At 39.0% G+C, this 22,129-nt stretch overlaps 1 protein-coding gene across 10 annotated transcripts in view; it reads left to right on the top strand.

Annotated features, from left to right (window-relative positions):
* The window catches only part of NBEA (neurobeachin), a 731,576-nt gene extending 711,769 nt beyond the window's left edge, over positions 1-19,807 (top strand). For all 10 annotated transcript variants that reach the window (XM_055244143.2, XM_055244145.2, XM_063619313.1 and 7 more), the window contains 6 exons: positions 1,511-1,666; positions 2,247-2,417; positions 12,151-12,252; positions 14,451-14,647; positions 15,432-15,583; positions 17,971-19,807. In XM_055244143.2, coding sequence (XP_055100118.2) covers positions 1,511-1,666; positions 2,247-2,417; positions 12,151-12,252; positions 14,451-14,647; positions 15,432-15,583; positions 17,971-18,061 — 869 coding nt within the window. In that variant the 3' untranslated portion in view covers positions 18,062-19,807. The remainder of the gene's footprint in view (positions 1-1,510; positions 1,667-2,246; positions 2,418-12,150; positions 12,253-14,450; positions 14,648-15,431; positions 15,584-17,970) is intronic.
* Positions 19,808-22,129: the final 2,322 nt, after the last annotated feature.

Genomic DNA, 22,129 nt, shown 5'->3' on the forward strand with positions numbered 1-22,129 from the left:
GTTCCTTTTTTTTTTTTGAGATGGAGTCTCATTGTGTCACCCAGGCTGGAGTGCAGTGGTGCAATCTCAGCCCACTGCAACCTCTGCCTCCCAGGTTAAACCAATTCCCCCACCTCAGCCTCCTGAGTAGCTAGGATTACAGGCGTGCACCACCACACCTGGCTAATTTTTGTATTTTTAGTAGAGACAGGGTTTCATCATGTTGGCCAGGCTGGTCTCGAACTCCTGACCTGAAGTGATCCGCCTGCCTGACCCTCCCAAAGTGTTGGGATTACAGACGTGAGCCACCACACCCAGCCTCTTATTCTTAGATTCAAATTCATCCTTCGTCTTTGAACCTGGAAATAAGATAAGATACAGACATTTCAATTAGTTACTTATACTCAAACACGAAATACCATTTACATGTCTTTGGGAGCTTATAAGCTTTAGGATTAAGAATATTATTAGTCTAGTCTAGCTATTTCTCTTTCCAGTAGACATTGACAATGAAATATACAGCTAGTATATTAATAGGTCTATTCTAATTAGTAAAGGACCAACTGTATAGTTTTCAAGTGGCCTGGGACCTTTGGTCTTCTTTTCCTTACTGACTTTTTTGTATAATTTTTTTATTGCTTACGTTTCCTAGTAATTATTTTTATACTGTTAGTAGGTATCTACAGATAGTAGTACTTATATTTAACTGGTGTTAGAGAGTGGTGGTGACCTTCTACATCTGCATTTCTGTTTAAGAATTCAGCCCAGGGATTTATCCTGAAAGGATGGTGCGCAGTAAGGGACAGGCTGGCATGCAGACAGGCACTGGGGAAATCAGATGGTGTCTCTGAGTTCCTGACTTTATTCAGATTCAATCCCAGGGCTCTGCACTGATTCTTTGCCTGTCTCTTTCCTCCCCAGTCCCTCTCTCATCTTTTTTGTTCCTCTCCTCCCCTGCTAGCCCTTTCTGGAAAGGCCTTCTGTCTGTTGACAATCCAGGCCTGTAAAGCTGCTGACCTGAAGCTCCCTGTGGGGCTGCCCACGTAACAACATCCCTTGCTCAAATCTCTACCCTCCTTTTTCATAGGAATTATAAATACCATCCAAAAATGACAGACTGGGGCAAATATTAATATATCTCTTCCTTAATAACATACTTCATACAATATTTAGTTCTCATGTGATTCTTATAAACTAATGAACTTGTGTATAGTGAACATCTAAAGAATTAAATGCATTAAAATATTGTATTATGTTTTAAATTAATTGTCTTGAATTCCTCATATTGTTTTTATTGGTGGAGGGAGAACTAAAACTTCTGGCATAATTTTAAAATACATAATGTGATTCATAAATAATTACCGCTACTAAGGAAATTCATATTCCTCAAGGGAGAATCCTAATAATCTCGTACCATTAAAAAAACTATTTCTGGATAAATGAAGCATGAAAGTATTGTTTTCCTTCTATGAGTGCTTGGCGAAACTCATATGGAATCTTTCTTCAAATGCTTTTTTCCATTTACTTTTAGCCAATAATTCCGGTGTAAACAAACGGCAGATCACAGACCTGGTTGACCAGAGTATACAAATCAATGCACATTGTTTTGTGGTAACAGCAGATAATCGCTATATTCTTATCTGTGGATTCTGGGATAAGAGCTTCAGAGTTTATTCCACAGAAACAGGTAATCCTAACTATGAAACACCATATTCTCTTCGAAATGACTATTGTTAAAACCAAAGCTGAATATGAAATCATACTTAATGTAGGCATTTTTATCATTTGCCAACTTGAGTAATCAAGATTCAAATTAAATGTTCACATTGTAAGCAAAGTAACTAACTATAACTTCGTGTATTCCGAACGTTAGCATGATCCCTGAGTTCACAGGACAAATGGGGCTATTGTTCCTTTCCCACAAATTCATATGCAGCAAAAGATCCTAAAACTCCCCTTGGTCTGGCGCAAACCCTGAAGAGAAAAATCGCGATTGTGTTATTTTATAAAGTCTTTTCTTTAAAAATCTCAAGTGACATTCTTGTATCAGTTTTCAAAAGCAATGCAAGAAAGCAACCTGTAGCCAGATTTGAATAACGTTGTAACTTTATCAGCAAACTGATATTTACAATGATATCAGTTTATCATTATAACTGGTAAAATAAAATAAAAAATGGTAAAATTTTAAAAAAATCTGATAAAGTTACACTTATTACCATTTGAAGAAAAAGATTAAATGAAGCAAACCTGTCATTTCTGTGTTGCAGGGAAATTGACTCAGATTGTATTTGGCCATTGGGATGTGGTCACTTGCTTGGCCAGATCCGAGTCGTACATCGGTGGGGACTGCTACATCGTGTCCGGATCTCGAGATGCCACCCTGCTGCTCTGGTACTGGAGTGGGCGGCACCATATCATAGGAGACAACCCTAACAGCAGTGAGTGTTTGTATCAAATTTGTCCTATCAAACTATAGTTTATTTAAATATATTTTGCGTTTTTGATTTTCCTAATAGTTTTTTCCTAAGGTGTAAGGATTTTAAAATATGAAGGCTTAAGTGGCCAAAATATGAAAGCTTAAGTGGCCTAAAAAAAAATTTAACACATGTTCAAAGTGTTAAAATGAGCAGTACTATCACCTACAACACGGAGAGACTTCCAGATCCCCTCGCCAATCCCCTACCCAGATGCTCTGCTCAGCAGCCCAGTCGCCAAATGTCCCCATCCTTCAGAAATTTTCTTCAGCTTCACCTTGTCCATTAAACCTCATATTATTTCCTTCAGCTGAAAATAATCTCTCCCTGCTCTGAATTTTCAGAAGATTTTGCCTGTGTCTCATTCAGGGCACTAACTGCTATCTACCGTATACTGTAGTAAATTTCTCCATTTATTCATGTAGCAAACAGTGAGTGAGTACCCCCTTCACATGAGGCATTGTGGGGGATGCAAAAACTGAGTAAGACAGTTTCCTTGCTTGGGAGGGTTGCTCAAGTGATTGTGATTCCACAGTGCACCCTAAGATAGCCCATAGGAAGAAAGCGTCAGGGGAGGCTGGACTCCTTCATGAAATAGTTTTGGAGTACAGTGTTTATACTCAAACTTTCTACATAAGCTCTGAAAGTCTTACAGAAATACATTTGTTGATGCTTGTTTAATCCACAGCCTCTCAAACTTCTTTTTCCAAGGAAACTTTTATTTATGTAAGAGAAGTTAGTTATTAGTTCTTGGACTGCTGCCCCAAGAAAACACTAAAGTACATAATGAGTGTCTGTCTTTCCATCTTCAGTTCCTGTCATAGTGATATACATAATAGGTTTCCAATAAATTAAATGACTGAAGAGCTGGATAAGAGATTGCCTAGAAATAATTACTGCTTTTAATTACTACGCTTTCAATAGTTCATTCAAATGCATGACTTTCCTGTAAAATATAGAAAAGTTTCTGTGAAGTGATAATGGCAAGTACTCAAACTAGGATTATTCAAATTGTCACAGCTTACACAGCACTCCAAAATAAACTGAAACATGAATTTGGGGAATACTTATAACCCAACAGATAAAAATTTTTCAGGAAACCTGTGCATCTACAACTAAAATACTATAAGAGTAGATAAGAAATCTACAAGATGTCATGTTACATTGCGTGGCTGGCTGCTGCCGCTCTGGTCAGTTCCAACCTGTGAGACGGCTAGGGGTGGAAACTGAATTGCACATCCACCCTTCATGTCCCACTCCATCCCCCCAACTCTTATGCATTTTGACAGGAATACCGCAAAAATAGGAGATGGCTTTGGATGGATAAGAACAAAGACCCCATCATAGTACAGGAGAGAATGGAGAAATATATTTGTATGAGAAGATAGTGGAAGATTGGATTAGATGTCCAAATGTTATGTGAAGTTTTATTCCTGTTGCCCATAGCTAGAGTTGAACAGTGGATGAAGAAACTAGGTGTGTTGTAAAATAGCATGTGCCTCTTGGCATAGCTACTGAACAAGAGAGTGTCTATTATACATATGAGTCTCTGTTCTAAATTTGAACAAGATGTGATCTTGATTTGAGGGAAAAGATATTCAATGTTGTTTGATTTCCAACCAGTTCAAATAATTAGTTACCAATTCTATGTTATTAACAAACATTATACTCTAAATACCAGTAAGATAATCTCCCTATTTACTCTTTTTTAAAGCCACGTCCTTAAAAAATTCATTTTTAACAGAATTCTAGTATGCCTATGTCTGCATATGTGTACATGTGTATAAGACATATGACCTACCAGTGATGGCTTTATTATTCTCAAGAATGGTACATTATCAAGTATATTTTATCTAAATATATGTTCACATATTTCCAGATTGTCTTTATTTCCATAATAGTGTAGCATTTCTTTAAAAAGTTTAATTAAGCAGCAGGTCTGCATAGTATCTTTCATATACGTTGATAAAAATTAGAACTTGTTAGAAAAAATTTAAAAGAAATAGAATAGAGCTTTACATCTAATTAATTACCATCTTCAAAATGAAGCCCAGAAATGATGCAAGTGTTATTTCCAAAAAGGGGATTTGTTTCTTAAAAGCTGCCATCTGGTAGCAGAGATAAGATGTTTTATATAATGTACTGCTAGGAGGTAAAGAATATTAAAGAAAAATATTAAATTATAGTAGTTATCTATGTTCACTACTGTGTTTTCTAATGATCTCTTAAACCAAAAGATGGCTAACTATCAATTGTAGCTTTGGTGCATCAGTTAGCAAGAAAAGTTAAATACAATAATATTTAAATTATTTAAAGCTCCTTACAACAGGAGCTGTGTAAATACAAAATGCTTTTATGGTTCTTAAGAACAAAAATATGGATATTATATTTGTTAAAAAGCAGTATCATATTTTAGTTCTAAGTAAGGACAAGATTATCTTAAAGATATTATGACAAAATTATCAATACGTATTTTCAGTATTACCTCCATCTATAGGAATTTATTTTTAGTCAAAAACTGTTGTCATCATTATGAACCTAAACCACTTCCATAGAATCCATCCTGTCAAGACTTTATTAGATACTTAATGTGAACATGTAGTATGGTACATTAATAAAAGGGAAAATTGCTCTTCTAGAATAAACAAGATAAGCACCTAAAGTATTAGTCAAGCAACAGTATGTGTTGAGTGCCTACTGTGTGCCTACTGTATGCCTGGTACTATCTCAGCAGCTGGGAATGCTGCAAAGTCACAACCTCTGACTTTCTAGAGTTTACAAGAATCTACTTTTATACTAATCACAAACTGCTTCTCCCGCTTGGATATACTGGGGATGTCAAGCATTTGTTAAATGAATCATGAATTGTTATCAGATAATATTTTGTACCGTACTTTAAGCATTCATAAAATGCTTAACTTTACATCAAATTGATGATTATGAAAAAAACTGGTTTTAGCTTTTTTCCATAAGGATGATCACAATAGTAAAAAAATGATCTCAGGTTTAATATTGATTGACTGACTGATTTATGACTCACTTATCTATTTAAAAAGCTAACCTAGTAGCATATATATGCCTGACTAGGGCAACCATCTGTGTTGGTCTCTTCACTCTTTTTTCAGGCAGTCACAGCACACACTGAATTGACTGCCATATCAGTGCCCTGCCTGTGGTTTGACATAGACATGGTTGTTGCCATCAGAAAACTCGCAATATGAAAGAGATTTTTCTGTTCCAGTTTAATCTACTCTAGCTTCCAATTCACAGGTCAGAGAAGCAGGCCATATGTGTTTTCTATCTCATAATACATTGATACTGAAGACCAGAAAGCTAGTTATGTCTAAATTTGTATTAAAGTGTGTGACACAATGCCCTTAGGTTTTGGAGGTTGTATGTATTAACCTATCCTTGACGCGGGAAGTCCTGGCATGTAACATAATGTCCTAGTAGCTGTTATAATGCAGGGATTGGCCTTGGTGTGGACATGGAACTGCTTTGTGTGTCACCGAGGCCAAGTCACACCTGTTCATCACAACATCATGAAATGATAGGATTTATCATTTAACCTTTACATGCATATCACCAAAATCTTCTCAAGATAAATTCAACTGATTTTAACATATTTGTTTCTCTCGCATTGTCATTATTATATTGTAATAGATAGCTCTGTTAATTCCACAAAGAAAAAATATCATGTTTGTGAGATCTTTTTAGGCAGGTATAGAAAGTATGTGTGGTTTCATTGTGTCAAACATATTGTGAAGAATGCAGACATCTCAGAAATATTAGTCTTTTTCTAATCATTTTGACGATTGTGATGAATTGGTCACAAAGATAATGAATATTTGTAAGCAGACTATTAGATATAGAGTCTCAGACCATAAAAGAGATCAGCAAAGTCTACCTAGTGTAGGTTAGAGTTGAATTATCATTGCTTTATTAATGTACTTTATAATATTATTCATTGTTATTCTTTCAAACTTGTGGCTTTGAATGTAGAAATTATCTTGGAGACTTTAAATAGGTCCCTAACTAGATAACAGAATTGCAAAGATGTGAGGGACAGATGCTTTCATCCGAAACAGACTTTTACACAAATTCTGAAACTAATTTGGAAGTGATAAAAATTAATTTGCGCACTTTAATTGGAAGCAGCCTACTGCATGAAAGAGAGCAGAGCAGAGCAGGCAATTTGCGCTAAAAGCTGATTGAATTTTTTATCAGGTAGGTATCTTGGACTTGGCCTCTGATCCTCTTGAGCCTCTCTTTGCAATATATTACAACCCATCTCTGACTGGTGTTCTTTAAAAGGATCAATGCTATTCCTGTGGAATCCCTAGAGTCCAAAATTTCATTGATCTTGGGACTTGACATTTCTCATTACGTGCTGTAGCTTCCAACAAGATAGTCACAAGAGAGACAAGTTAACATGGTTGTCTCTTCAACAGACACTCAAAATACATTGGGACTTCAGCTCAGAAGCCAATCTGCTTTTAAAGAATGTAGTTTTAATGTTTATACCACATATAAGATGCTGTGGAGAGTGTTTGATATACATACATACAAAAATTTTTAAATCACAGCCATGTGAAACTTTGAAAGAGGATTTACCGTTCATCTTTTCAACTCAAATCTACAAATATTCATTGGATAGTTTGTATAACACATTGTTATTATGCTTTTCTATTCCACTTTTTAAAAATAAGTCTTTTAGCTCATGTACAGGCATTATGCAGACTGTGAAAGGAGAAGCCAATTGCAAAGGAGACTCCAGCTGTGCACACACACAACTTCTCTGGGCTCCCATTGTGTATGCCTCAGCTCTGGACGCTGACCCTCCTGCCACCCACAGCCTGTCACCAAACATCTGCCAAATCACATCCCTCTCTTTGTTTGCATCCAGGCTTCTTTTAAAAAGACTATCCTGGTGCCCAGCTCCACAACTGCCACTAACCAGTGCTATTATAAGAAATGAAAGCATGGGCGATGGATAGCCCAGAGAGATTTTTAGAGTGTATTTAGATTTAGATACATTAAACAAGTTTGTATCACTTCTCGGAGCAAAGAATCTTAGCTAGGATTTAGCATATGTTAAACCATCTTTTTAAGATGAGAGGAAGCGTAGCTCCATATGCAATAGTTCTCACCTTGCAGGGCTTTTTGAGGACCAAATGGTAACGGATGTATGGGAAGATCCACAGCACAGAGCCCATTCTGCAGTAGACCACTCAGCCACCCCATCCCCTCGTTCTAACACCAGTTGACTTTCCAGGGTTCCAGACTGAGAAGGGAGCTGCTTGCCACTCAGTCTCTGCTTTTCCTTTCCCTTTATGGGACTAAGGCTTCAAGAAAGGTCTTTGGCCTAGATTGGAAGCAATATATACAGAGTGACTAATGTGCTCTGATCAGAGAGCTTCAGGTTCCAACCGGGGGGTGTCTGGGCTTTACGCAGAGCCCAGCTTCCTAAGGAAGGAGAGGTGGATGATACTATTAGTTGTTTTTAGAAGGTGAGCGTAGGACGGTAATGTACTGTGACCTAGATCTCGGCTCAGGACTTCAAGAGAAAAGGTTGTCCTGCAGTGGCAGTGCTCAGAGGAAAATGTAGTCATTGTTATCTCTGAAAAGGAAAAAGAAGTTACAGTGAATGAATAAATACTTTCACCCTATCTATCTTCCATTCGTCGCTGAATACTCTATGAGTAAGTACATAAGGAAATGAAACCACATCATGGGTGAATTTGACATTTCTAACCCACAGAATGTTTTCACTTGCATTATCTTGGGACCTTCGGAAATGCGGGTCCAAGTGTATTTGGTGCTTGGAACAGACCTCCACAGCACCTGCCTGTGGCTGAGGAGTTGGGGTCTTGATAAGGGACTCCTGACCGATACCGCTTTTCTCAGCTATTCCAGCAGATTTCTAATATAATATGTTGAAATAAATCTTGAAATCATAGTAGTAATGAAACTACCATACCCTTTGACTAAATCCCTTATTCTGGGATTTGAACTTTCAAAACTCCACAACTGCCACCAACCAGTGCTATTATAAGAAATGAAAGCATGGGCGATGGATAGCCCAGAGAGATTTTTAGAGTGTATTTAGATTTAGATACATTAAACAAGTTTGTATCACTTCTCGGAGCAAAGAATCTTAGCTAGAACCCAGGGCATCTTTGAAACTTTTTTTTTCTTTTTCACCTTTTTCCTGCAGTGTGAAACATAATTTTATAAATTATATAAATATGTTTCAGACAAATCCAGGACTGCTGACATTATAAATGGACACTCTACCAATAGTCAAAACACATTATAGCAATATCCATGTATTTAGAAGAAGATGGCAAACTAGCATGAGATGCTGTCCCCCTTCTCCCACACTCCATCCAAGAGATACCTCAAAAACAAAATTGGAGCTGATGGGTCTGAGAATCTTATATTTTATCTTAAGTATAAGCATGAATAAAAATACCTTCTGCCATGATTCTGCAGTGACTTCCCCAGGGTCAGAAATAAAATCTGAATCAGATTTTATCAGGAGGTTCATCCTCTTCACTGTGGAGCAGAGGTCTGTCTTTGTTTAGTTCTAAATCAGAAAGACCACAGCTTCCCCTGCATATCAGTGTCCCACAAATCAGGTTTAAAATAAGAACCATGAGTTCTTTACTTTGGCCATTTCTCTAAAAGCCAGAGACCATCTCACTAAAAAACCTCTCCTGTCTATGTGAATAAACAGCATCTAATACTAGTATATTTTTTTATCATCCGTTTTGAGAATATTGAAATGGCCTTTGATAAAAGGAGGATGGGATTTGTTTAAGTCTTTTAATATTCAGAGTTTCCAAATGCATGTCTATAAGGAATCTAAAAATTGGACGTGTTTCTTCTTCATCAGTTCTATTCATTCCAGCACACAGTGAGTGCTTCTGTGGAGGCAGGGGCGGGACTGAGGGCGACGGCGGTGGCCCTCAGAGGGGTGGTCCACCTGCACCTCCCTCTGCACTGGGTCCTTTAACTCTGGGCTGCATCCATCAACTGTGATGTGACAGTGACAGAATATTCTCAGGATTTTGAATGATTGTTGGGGTGTGTGACATCTGTCCCTAGCAACGAAATGAAATATGGGAAATAAGCTTTATCGCCGCTGCAGATTTCCCAACTCAGAAAGCCTGGAATGGCATTTTATTTGCCTTTCACTTAAAGAAGGAAACAGTGCTTTCAGGGGCCCTAAACAATACCCCCTAATAGTTAAGTTCCACAGTTTATTCAGATGATCTGGGGAAATTGTAATGAAAAAAATAAAACATTTTAAACTGTCTAAATCAGACACGAGCCTTTGAAAAACTCATTTCCTAGCAGAAAATGTATAACATGCATAAGGAATATTTTTATACATTTTTTTCTCAAATCCCTATAGGATCAGATTGCTTTTTATTTTTTCTATAGCATATTAGGGAAAGGTCTCAAAACTATGTGTTTTATATAAATGAATGAAGTGTATAATTTCAGGGGTTTCCAGTGTGCCAGTCTCTCCAAGATAAAATTATCGTTTAGAAAAGTTAAAGCTGATATTACACATAAAATCTTTCCAATACTTTTTTAGAGATTTAATTTTTATGGATACGTAATAGTTGTACATATTGATGGGATACGTTATACAAGGATACAATGTGTAATGATCAAATTGGGGTAATTGGGATATCCAACACCTCAAACATTTATCACTTCTTTGCGTTAGGAACATTCCAAATCTTCTCTTCTAGTTATTTTGAAATGTATAATAAATTATTAGCCGTAGTCAGCCAATTTTGCTGCCAAACACTAGATCTTATTCCTTCTGTCTAACTGTATCTAACTGTATTGTTCTACCCATTAACCAACCCCTCCCCACCACCCTTGCCAGCCTCTGGTAACCACTATTCTGTTTATTTCTTCTGTGAGATCAATTTCTTCAGCTCCCACATATGAGTGAGAAGATGGGACAGTTGTCTTTCTGTGCCTGGCTAATTTCACGTAACCGCATGTCCTTCAGTTCCATCTATGTTGCTGCAAATGACAGGACTTCTTTTTTTTTATAGCAGAATAATATTCAATTATGTAAATATACCTCGTTTTCTTTATCTTTTCATTATTTGTTGGACACTTAGGTTGATTCTATATCTGAGCTATTGTGAATAGTGCTGCAGTCAACACAGAGGTGCAGATATCTCTTTGATTTGCTGATTTCCTTTGTTTGGAAAACTCTTATCAATGCTTAAAGCTTATTTTACCAGGGAACCCAGGGCATCTTTGAAACTTTTTTTTTCTTTTTCACCTTTTTCCTGCAGTGTGAAACGTAATTTTATAAATTATATAAATATGTTTCAGACAAATCCAGGACTGCTGACATTATAAATGGACACTTTACCAATAGTCAAAACACATTATAGCAATATCCATGTATTTAGAAGAAGATGGCAAACTAGTATGAGCTGCTGTCCCCCATCTCCCACACTCCATCCAAGAGATACCTCAAAAACAAAATTGGAGCTGATGGGTCTGAGAAAATGCAAATAAAACTGAGAAATCCTTGGGGAGACAGAAGATAGGCAGGTCTTAAGAGAAGATAGGCAGGTCTTAAGGAAGGGGCTCTTGGCCGACCAGGGTGGAAGACGTGGGGTGCCTTACTGGGTAAGGCCTTGTGATTATGCACTTTCCTCGTGAACTCTCTGTGGCTTCCCTCTTGCCACTGTGGGCAGAGAACTGGAGCAGCAGTCCAGCTGGCCAGCACCCAGAGGTCCCATAAGTGCCAAAGAAGGGGCTATTCAAGGGGAGGGGCACCTGTCAGCCCTGGAACATTTAACTTCCCCCAACCCCAGTGAGGGCCAGTAGTTCAACCTAGGAGGCAGCTCTAGGAAAGAGGGGCGCCAAGACCAAAGTACAGGGTGGTTCTCTGAGAGACAAGATGGGGGGTCGGGGGTGGTTACCCCACCAAAAATAGGAATTCACAAAGAAAAACAGGCAAGCATACAAAGAACACAAGTGCTAGAAAAGAAAGACTGCAAACGGAACAACCTATGTGGGTGATGCAGAATAAGCTCATTTCTTTCCAATAAAAGAAGAGAAAAATATATAACTTTTGGCATAATATTCTCTAAGTCCTTCAGTTTATGAAAGCGGTTAGCAGTGAAAATGCTTCTGGGATATAATTCAGCTGGACTTTTTAGCTAGGTTTGCACTAATAATGTGAAGTGGGTTCAATTCCAACCCTTAGCTGTATGAACTTGGGTAAGTTGAATCACCTTGCAAAGCCTTGGGTTTCTACACCATAGACTAGGGATAGTAAGAGTTCCTACCTCATAGAACATTACCATAAATACATGATGTAACACAGATAAATGCCTTAGCAGGCAGGGTACCTGTTTCATAACAATAATGGAAGAAAAAGAATAGCCATTACCACTCTCCTTATATTCTAAGCATGTCACATATGTTAACTTGCCCTGTCATCTAAACAGCATGTATAATAGGTTCGCTAGTTATGCGCATTTCACAGAAGAGGAGAGCAGAGAGGTTAAGTAACTGGCTGATGGTCACACAGCTTAATAATAATGCCCTTAATAAACATGGGTATTTTTTGAATATTGCATTGCTGGTGTAGCTCTCTCCACCTGCCACTGGTCTGTAGTGCCTCACGGCTGCTGTTTTCTTGCAGGTGACTATCCGGCACCAAGAGCCGTCCTCACAGGCCATGACCATGAAGTTGTCTGTGTTTCCGTCTGTGCAGAACTTGGGCTTGTTATCAGTGGTGCTAAAGGTCAGAAGTCATTTCTTTCATTTTCAGTGTTTAGAAGATGACCGTTTTCTCACACTAAGCATGATTGTCAGTTTATTTCTTCCAGGAAGCTTCCCATAGACAAATGGTATCCCAAAGTTATTTGTAGATGTTTAGATTTATGATTAATATTTACTAGCACTAATATAAAATATGTATACAATTTTATGTGGTATTTTGTGGTCAACAGCATTCTAACCAGAACACTGATAAATTACAGTGTATTCATATGATGCAGCCATTATAAAGGACATTTAAAAGACAAGAGGAAAGTATCCCTGATGTAGTGGGGGAGTTGGGGGGTCAGGTCACTCATCAGACATGGCCTTGGACCCCCTCCCTCTGCAAGTCCCTTTCTTCATAAGGCCAGGGGCTGTGTAGAGGTTGGTGGAAAGGAAACAAAGATTACTTGATTCTTTGGAGGTTTTGTTTTGTTTTGTTTTGTTTTGTTTTTGAGGCATACTTTCACTCTTGTCACCCAGGCTAGGGTGCAATGGTGCAATCCAGGCTCCCTGCAACTTCCGCCTCCTGGTTTCAAGTGATTCTCCTGCCTCACCCTCCCTAGTAGCTGGGATTACAGGCACCTGCAACCATACGTGGCTAATTTTTTGTATTTTCAGTAGAGACAGGGTTTCACCATGTTGGCCAGGCTGGTCTTGAACTCCTGACCTCAGGTGATCCAACCACCTCAGCTTCCCAAATTGCTGGGATTACAGGTGTGAGCCACCACACCCAGCCTCTTTGGAGTTTTTGTAGAAGACATTTCATTTCAGGAAGTCAGGAAACTTACGTCCTAGTTCTGGCTCAAATAGCAATTCTCTGTGGGAAGACTCCCAGGCAGAAAGGAGCCTGATGCTTGGAGAAACTGAAAGGAGCCCTGGGTGCTGCTGGAGTATCACCGTGGTGCCACAGCCTGGAGGAGTGAGAAGGCTGGAGGGATGGGAAGGGCCTGGGGCACAAGCATTTGCAATTTTTTTTTTTTTTAATGAGTATAGTAGGAAACCATTGAAGTTTTTTAATCGAGGTGATGAAATTGATAGGTTTGGTTGTTAGAGCTCATTTCAGCTGTTCTACAGAGAATGGATAGAGTCTGAAGGCTGGCACCATGTTTTTAAAATTTTGGTATCTAAGAATAAATAACCCAGAAATGGACACATAGGATATTTTTGGTCTTTTAATTTTAAAAAGTAATAATATGTGTAATATCATTTTACCCTGTGAAGTTAAAAAAAAAGGAAAATAAGTGACACATAGTAGGCGCCAAGAAAGAGACATTTCCTACAGGGGCTGCCTGATGTTAGAGATGATTGCTGGTGTTTTCCTAATTTTCTATAGGGCAAGTCTATTACTTTAGTAATCAGGACAAAATTTAATAATGTCACTTGCTTTGTAAAATATGTGTCTATTCAGCTCAATTAAAAATAAACATGTAATTCATACACTGTTTTGTGGAGATCTTTTTGGGACAAGGGAATAGATATATAATACCAAACTATAGTGACCAATTTTTATGAATTGATCAGTGAATTTTTTACTTTATCAACACTATTTTATAAGGGCAAAGAAACCCAGAAACCATCAGAGCCAAATGTCACTCCTTACCCTCTTTTCACACTCTTGCCTCACTATTCATTTATTTAAAAGACGAAATATCTTTCTGTAGGCTGAAATACTTAATAAGTTTTCTCAATTTCGCTTTTACATTTTATGTATAGATGACAGAAAAAGGTAAAATGTACTTGATAGTAATTATTGATGTGGTACAACACGTAAAATTTTGATGCTGCTTGAGAAAATGAGCAGCTGTTCTGATAATTCTATTAAACTTTCAAGAAAAGTTTCTAAAAGCGTATTAAGAGAAAATGTCTGGCACATGAAGTCTTTTATTTTCAGGTAATCTGTGAGCTGTACCATTTTATTATGAATATTACCTGACAAAGGAAAAGACCAAGTATTTACCTGGTGTGGAAGTGTGCAGCGTAAGAGTGTGATGTGTAACAGGTGCTCTGGCTTTGCTCTGTTTAAATGTAACATCAGCGCTTGGCCTGGCCAGCCTATCTCTTTCCTGTCCTCTTTGGTCACCTCTGAGTGCACCCCCAGCAAGGTGTTCAGGTTGGTGGGAGCTAGTATGTCGTTTGTCATCCCCAGCTGACCCTGGCATTGATGTCCCCACTTTGCAGAGGGCCCTTGCCTTGTCCACACCATCACTGGAGATTTGCTGAGAGCCCTCGAAGGACCAGAAAACTGCTTATTCCCACGCTTGATATCTGTCTCCAGCGAAGGCCACTGTATCATATACTATGAACGAGGGCGATTCAGTAATTTCAGCATCAATGGGAAACTTTTGGCTCAAATGGAGATCAATGATTCAACACGGGTAAATCTGCATAGTTCGCGCTAAGTAGGACTGAAGCCAAGACATTAAAGATTGATTGTTTTACATTAAATAATTCATAATAGAATGTCTGTGCTATCCAGATAAATGTGTTCAAGATTAAAAGTATATAACTTCATGTGGACTGGTACTTTAAATAACCCAAAGTTCATTTAATTGCAAGTAATTAACTCAGCGAATTGGACTTCAGAAATGATAGCTCTTGTTTGATTAAAGCTTAGACCCTCAGGAGGGTTTTTAAAACTCCTTTTATAATTGTTTCAGTGCTGCACCCTCACAACATTAAAAGTGAGTTTATTTTCAAAGATTTCTATCTTTAGAACCCTAAACAAAAATTACATATACCCATTTACCCTTCATTCATGAATAAATTATAATTGCTGGGTTGTCATTATTAACCACTGTTTTGAAATATGTTTCTTCCATTTGTTCTTTAATTCTCTATAATATTAATATTCAGGATTTAACTAAACATGTTACTTAGTGCTCAAATTCTACCTGGATTAAATTGATAATATTCTCTTGGGAATTTAATCTTGGTTTTAATAAGATCTTTTGTATATGTAAGAACTTCGATGAATTCCACATTGGAAATTCTGTGGATTGAACTTGAGAAAAGTTGGACAAATGACTGACAGTAGGCAATAATGATAAGGGAACTGTACTGAGTGCTTTTCAGTAGTGGCAGTTGGCTATTTAGGAAAAATTGAGAGAAATGGTTGTTGTGTATTTTATTTTGTTTTGTTTTGTTTTACCTTTTCTGAAGGCCATTCTCCTGAGCAGTGATGGCCAGAACCTGGTCACCGGAGGGGACAATGGGGTAGTAGAGGTCTGGCAGGCCTGTGACTTCAAGCAACTGTACATTTACCCTGGATGTGATGCTGGCATTAGAGCAATGGACTTGTCCCATGACCAGAGGTGAGCTGCATCAAGGACAAGTGTCATCACTGAGAACTGTCATTGAAGGCTCTCTTCATTCTATCGAGGGTGAATTGTGCTGTGAGTGCAATTCCAGCATCCAGATGAAAGAAAGACTGGCAAAGAAAAGGGGAAAATGAGGGGAAGAGTAAGGATTCTAGTGAGGGGGAAACAGAGAAAGAGGATAAGAAGGAAAAAAAGACAAGGATCTGATGAAGAACAGGCGCCTCCAGACATGTTTTAAGGGCCCAAGACATAGAACTTACTCCCACCAAGTTCCCTGTTCTCAGGTCCCTGCCTAGTCTCAGACAGGCCACCCTGGCTTATATCATGTGAGGGAAACAAGTATTTTTCAGCAGAGGTGGGATTCCGTGTGAGACCTACTTCTTGCTAACCAGTTTCCAGCAAAGTGCACAGTGTGGGCTGTGGCTGGCTGCCCTTTCAACAGCGTGCCGCACTCACGCATTACCCAGAACAATTTCTTTACCCCCAGGTTCTTATTTCCCTGTTTCTCATTTATGTTATTTTGTTTTATTGTATGTATTTCCCTAAAACACGTTAATCCTTTAATCCAACTCTTTCTTGGAAAGAGTTGATATGAATGTTAATCAATTAATAATGATTTCCATTGTTCTTCAGTTTGCAATAGGATTTTACTATTTCCTAAAATTTACCTTTGGGTTTCTTATAAAATGAAAATAATATTAGAAATATAAAGTCTAAAGTTCCTAAGCCTTTAAAATAACCTACAACCCTATAATCTGAATACGGCATGTGATTTCTAACTTTTGCTATTTAACAGAAATAAGAAAAGCTTGTTAATCAACGTTTTTCCCAACTACATGTAATTTTTCCTCATAACAGTATTGGTTTTAAAATATTTTAAATATTAAGACATAATAAAGTTAACAAAGCACCTTCACAATATCATAAAATGGTACCAAGGTCGTCAGGAAAAACACTGTAAGCTAATTAGTGTGGGAAAGGGTGTTTGGTCTGCAGCCCAGACCATTTTTAAAGAAGGTTTAAGGTTATTATTGGAGTATCCCAAAGTGCTGCAGCCCATACTTAGGAATAAATGGGAATGATTTATTGTGTTATTATTTGTATGTATGTGTGTGTTTCTAGAGTGTTTGAAATGATTTGTGTTTGTAAGCAGTTTCAATATTTCCCTGATATTCTTGCTCTTTCATGTATTCATTTTGCTGCCATCATCATAGGTTGAGTGCAATGCAAAGTACTAAGGATCCACCACAAGAAACTGACCCCAGAGAGCTCAGATCCTCATAATCATTGCATATGAGGGCACCAAGAACAGACTAACAGAAGAAGGATGGGGATTAACTCTTCTTGAGGGCTGGGGAGGGCGGGAAAGACCTCAGAAGATGCTCATCTATTCACCAGGCATGAACAGAGAGGGCGGATGGAAGAGCATATTCAAAGTCACAGTAGTATTAGGGGGTCTCCAAATGGAGGGGGGAAAGATACTAAGTTTCTATTTCTATTTTAATCTCATCCTTGGATTTGATTATTTTGTTGTTTTATAATGAACAGTGCATGCATATCAATTATAAACTGATAAACATATATTGGGGATATTACTCAAAAGGTATTTATTGGATGAGGTGTCTAATCAAAAGTGAAGCAACACTTTATGTAGGCAGAAATCCTGAAACCTGGAGTCAGTGGCAGTGGGACTGGGGAGGAATATCCCTGAAAAAGAAGCCTCAGAGCTGAACAGCTGATCAGTCAGGAGGGAGAGGCAGAGGAGACAAGGTGACTTAACCAGCCAAAGACCAGCAAGGTCAGAAGGTGCCAGTGATTCATGGTGGACATGTTGAATCTGAGGGTTTTGTGACACAGCCTGGCAGTGACCTCCACTTGGCAATGGGAAATCAGCATCTGGGGCTTCAGAAAGAGACGTCATTGGCTTTACGTCCAGGGAGAGTGTGGACCGAGAGGACAAGAGGTGGAGTGATTCAAGGGGGCAAAGAACAGAAAGGTCAGAGAGATAGGAAGAAATGCCAGATATCCTCAGAGAAGCCAATAGATGCCCAAAACAAGGCAGCGGACAGGCATGTGTGTGATTGCTGAGAGAAATGGGGCACCCAGCGGAGGCTGGAAATGTGGTTCCGTGGGCCCCTCACGCTCTGCAGCAGGGCTGGCCGTCCAGGCATGTGCAGGCTAACTGTGCTCCTCTCAGCAGAACCAAGAAGAAACTTCAGTCCTACTTCCATGAATACAAAATTAAGACTTGGGAAACTTTGAGATCATGATATTGTCTAGTGTAAAATGCCAAACTTTGAGATCACAATACTGTCTAGTGTAAAATAGCAACCACAGAAATGATTTTATATCACTCTTAACTGCCGTTTCTGCTTTTCCAGGACTCTGATCACTGGCATGGCTTCTGGTAGCATTGTAGCTTTTAATATAGATTTTAATCGGTGGCATTATGAGCATCAGAACAGATACTGAAGATAAAGGAAGAACCAAAAGCCAAGTTAAAGCTGAGAGCACAAGTGCTGCATGGAAAGGCAATATCTCTGGTGGAAAAAACTCGTCTACATCGACCTCCGTTTGTACATTCCATCACACCCAGCAATAGCTGTACATTGTAGTCAGCAACCATTTTACTTTGTGTGTTTTTTCACTACTGAACACCAGCTGCTATCAAGCAAGCTTATATCATGTAAATTATATGAATTAGGAGATGTTTTGGTAATTATTTCATATATTGTTGTTTATTGAGAAAAGGTTGTAGGATGTGTCACAAGAGACTTTTGACAATTCTGAGGAACCTTGTGTCCAGTTGTTACAAAGTTTAAGCTTTGAACCTAACCTGCATCCCATTTCCAGCCTCTTTTCAAGCTGAGAAAAAAAAAAAAAAAACACGTTTGATACTTTGTACATCAGATGCATCTTATTTAAAAGGGATACTTTTGTAAAAGTAAAACCTTGTATAAAGAACAAAATGTTTCTTAATTTTATTGTGGAGTTACAACTTGCATGTTCCTTACTCCTGATGGCTTGATGGAACAGGTGCATTCACACTATGAAACAGAAAGATCTGTCCAAGGACACAGCTTGTATGAAAGGGTTGAATTTGGGCTCCATCAGTAATTTTTGACATTTTCACCAAAATATAGTTTGCACTTTTTAATCTAAATTCATCCCTTCTGAGTGAAATTTGCTCATAAAGCATTTGGACACTAAGCCATTATTTGCCATTTTGGGTACTTTATACAAAGAAAATTCAGCCCTACCCTGCATAATTTGAAGACACAGCAGAAAGGGGGCTTAGGGATGAGGTCCTGGTTTTTCTTGTATAAATAGGAGTCATGGGCGTTAGTTCTGTAGTAATAACTTCCCAGCACCTGGACATCTCTTCCAGAGTCATCCCACTGGCTTGGTGTGTATACATTAGGGGACGATAATCTGATGCTAACTTTTTTTTTCTCTTTGGTTCTTGAATAGCTTAGTTTCTTTAATAACAAGTCAGACTTTATTACAACAATAACTGAAGTTATTCTTTTAGGTTCTCGTGAAATTCTCACTGAAAGCCACATTCTTAGCCTAAGGCATTTCATCTTTTATGATATAAAATGATGGCTATCAAATGATTTTCCATACATTGTACTGATCAAGTTATACACCCAGGGGTATATACACTTTCTTCATGTTTCTTCTTTGTATATTTGGTGACTGTATCGTCATAGATGTACATATTGTGTCGGTAGGGCTATGAGGCATGTTACAGGAATGTAATTTTCTCAGAATTTACACTCACTTGCAGTCATTTATTTAAAAAGATAAAACAAGATAATGGGTTCTTTGTATTGGCACTTTGCACCAGAAACATATCATTATTTATTGATGTGATTACTTATTTGTTATCCACCTTGTACTAGTAAGTTTTAGCACTGAATTCCTTCTTCATTGTTGTTTGTATTTATGAAATTCTGAAATTATGGGGAATCGGCGTAATGATTAAGTTATTCATCACCAGGCTGTAAGCAATATCTTGAGTTTGTAGCTTAGAATTGGGAGGATACTGAACATCTGGAAGACAAGTTCATTTCATCTTGAGATCATGGTGAAATATTTTGGATATATAAATTCCTTAAGCTATTGTAACCATGTTTTATTGCAAAGATGTAAAATATGCCAGATGTGTGTGAGTTGGAAATCAAAAAAAGAAAAATAAAATATGCAAAGAATTCACGGACTGTTTCAGATTTCATTGGATACGTCACTGGCATGCTTTCATTGTGTTGTCATACAGGTTTCACAAGTCATCATCATCTGATGTAGAGCCTACAGCATCTAAAAAAATGAAATCGAGTCCTAATGAGGTTCTGCAGTTTGCTGAAACCTGAGCTGCTCTGCCGAGCCATCTGGCAGGGATTTGGGGCAACGGTGGCCATGAGGAAACGGCCCTCATTGTCTATTCTGCATAATCCACTTTGGGGATTGTCTTTATTTTATTTAAAAGGAACTAAGTAGTGAAGGTTATAATAGCTCCTTTCTTGAGTGTTATCACATAATGCCTTTTTCATTTGAAACCACACCTTCTAGAACCCATCAGTGACCAGGCATGGCACAGGCAGGGAACTAAGGACCTGGAGAGGCTGAGCAGCTGCTAGCAAGGGCAGCCACGAGTGGGCTGAGGGGGATTCGGTCACACAGATTGGCATGGGTGGTTGGGGCAGCGGCCCAGACAGGCCCAGAGAATGACAGAACTGCAGGCCGTGCTTCCATCCGCATTCCCGAGACTACAGGGTCAGAACCAACAGTAGCCTAAGGAAGGTTTGCGCTCTTACTTTCCATCCTATCCCCAAACCAGAAATCTGTCAGTCATCTGCCCTGCCGGCTCCCTCACCCAGCCCTCCTGCCAGGCACTCCAGCCAACTGACTGGTCACTACCTAAAGTGTCTTTTGAAACTGCCCCTGCCCTTTCCAGCACTGTCATCTGGACTGTCCGAAAACCTCCTGACCTCTGACCTGTCCCCTCCCAACCATGCTCCGCCCTGCTGCGGAGGCACCCATCCAGTCATCTCCCTCCCTGCCGCCCTGCGCCCCCAGTGCCCCCCAGCGCCCCCCAGAACCCCCCAGCTCTTTGAAAAACCAATACCAATGGCTGAAAATGTATTCTTAAACTCTGATGGGTTGAAAATCACCTGGGGAGCTTATTTTTAAAAGCAGGATGAAGAGTCCCAACACTCCCCCTCCCACCCCAGGCACTTCTTGGGCACATTTTCAACAACACTGATTGGAGGGATAAATTCTAAGTTCAGTAAAGCACAGAAGTCCTTCAGGAACCACCTCCAGCAGCCAGCACCCCTAGTAAACCCGCCTTTTTCCAGGTCCCTGAGAACTCTCTTGCACCTGAGTCCCTAAGTTTCCTCCTGCCAGGTGGCCCCTCTCTGCCTGCCCCACTCACCTACTGCCTTGTTGCAGATTGACCTAAACCAATTTGGTCATGCACAGTCTTTTTTGGCAGGTAAAGGTAGCCCCCAAAACACCACATCTTCACTATTTCATGATGAAAACAACTTTTGGAAACAGTTTCTGCTATGTGTGGGGATACATTTTTGTTTTTAATTGAGACAGAGTATCACTCTGTTGCCCAGGCTGGAGTGCAGTGTCGGAATAATCTCAGCTCACTGCAACAACCTCTGCCTCCTGGGTTCAAGCAACTCTTCCAGCTCAGCCTCCCAAGTAGCTGGGATTACAGGCACGCATCACCATGCCCAGCTAATTTTTTTTATTCTTAGTAGAGATGGGTTTCGCCATGTTGGCCAGGCTAGTCTTGAACTTCTGACCTCAAGTGATCTGCCTACCTCAGCCTCCCAAAGTGCTGGGATTACAGGCGTGAACCACTGCGCCTGGCCAGGATAATTTTAAATGAAACACATTTTAGCAAGCAGGCAAAAGAGTGCCTGCAACTCTTCTGTGAGTTTGGTGAAGTCCAGAGCTTGTTTTTTTTACGTGATCTCAAAACCATTTTACATTTCCAAAGGTACACTTGAAGCAGATGCACAAATATTCTAGAAGTAGCATCCCATGAGCCTTGTAATGCCATCAGCAGCCTCAATCCTCCAACCAAATCATGAAGCCATCAAGCCCTGGGCACCACCCAGAGAGTATGTATGTGCTAAAAGCCTCAGTAGATTGTTAAACCCTGGTTATAGAGAGGTAGGAAAAGTTCAAATACTTTAGCCAGCGTATACTGAATTTATATGTATATTTAGCGTCATTAATTCCATCAACAAAAGAACATTTCTATTATCCATTAAACTAATTTAGAAGCCAAAAATTTCCCCTGCTGAAAAGCCATTTCTAGTATTTACTATCCTAACTCATAAAGCTTCCAGTTTCTTTAGGATTAGGAAGCTGGATTGTTGGAATGACACCTTTCTGAAATGTATATTTCTGATCAGGGCAACTGGCTATCCCTAGAATGCAGTATAAATTAACACATCACATGTCTATACCGGACATTTTAAAGTAAATTACAACATCATAACATTCCTACTTACTCTT

The sequence above is a fragment of the Symphalangus syndactylus genome, chromosome 15, assembly GCF_028878055.3.
Source record: "Symphalangus syndactylus isolate Jambi chromosome 15, NHGRI_mSymSyn1-v2.1_pri, whole genome shotgun sequence".
In the NCBI taxonomy this organism is placed as follows: Eukaryota; Metazoa; Chordata; class Mammalia; order Primates; family Hylobatidae; genus Symphalangus; species Symphalangus syndactylus.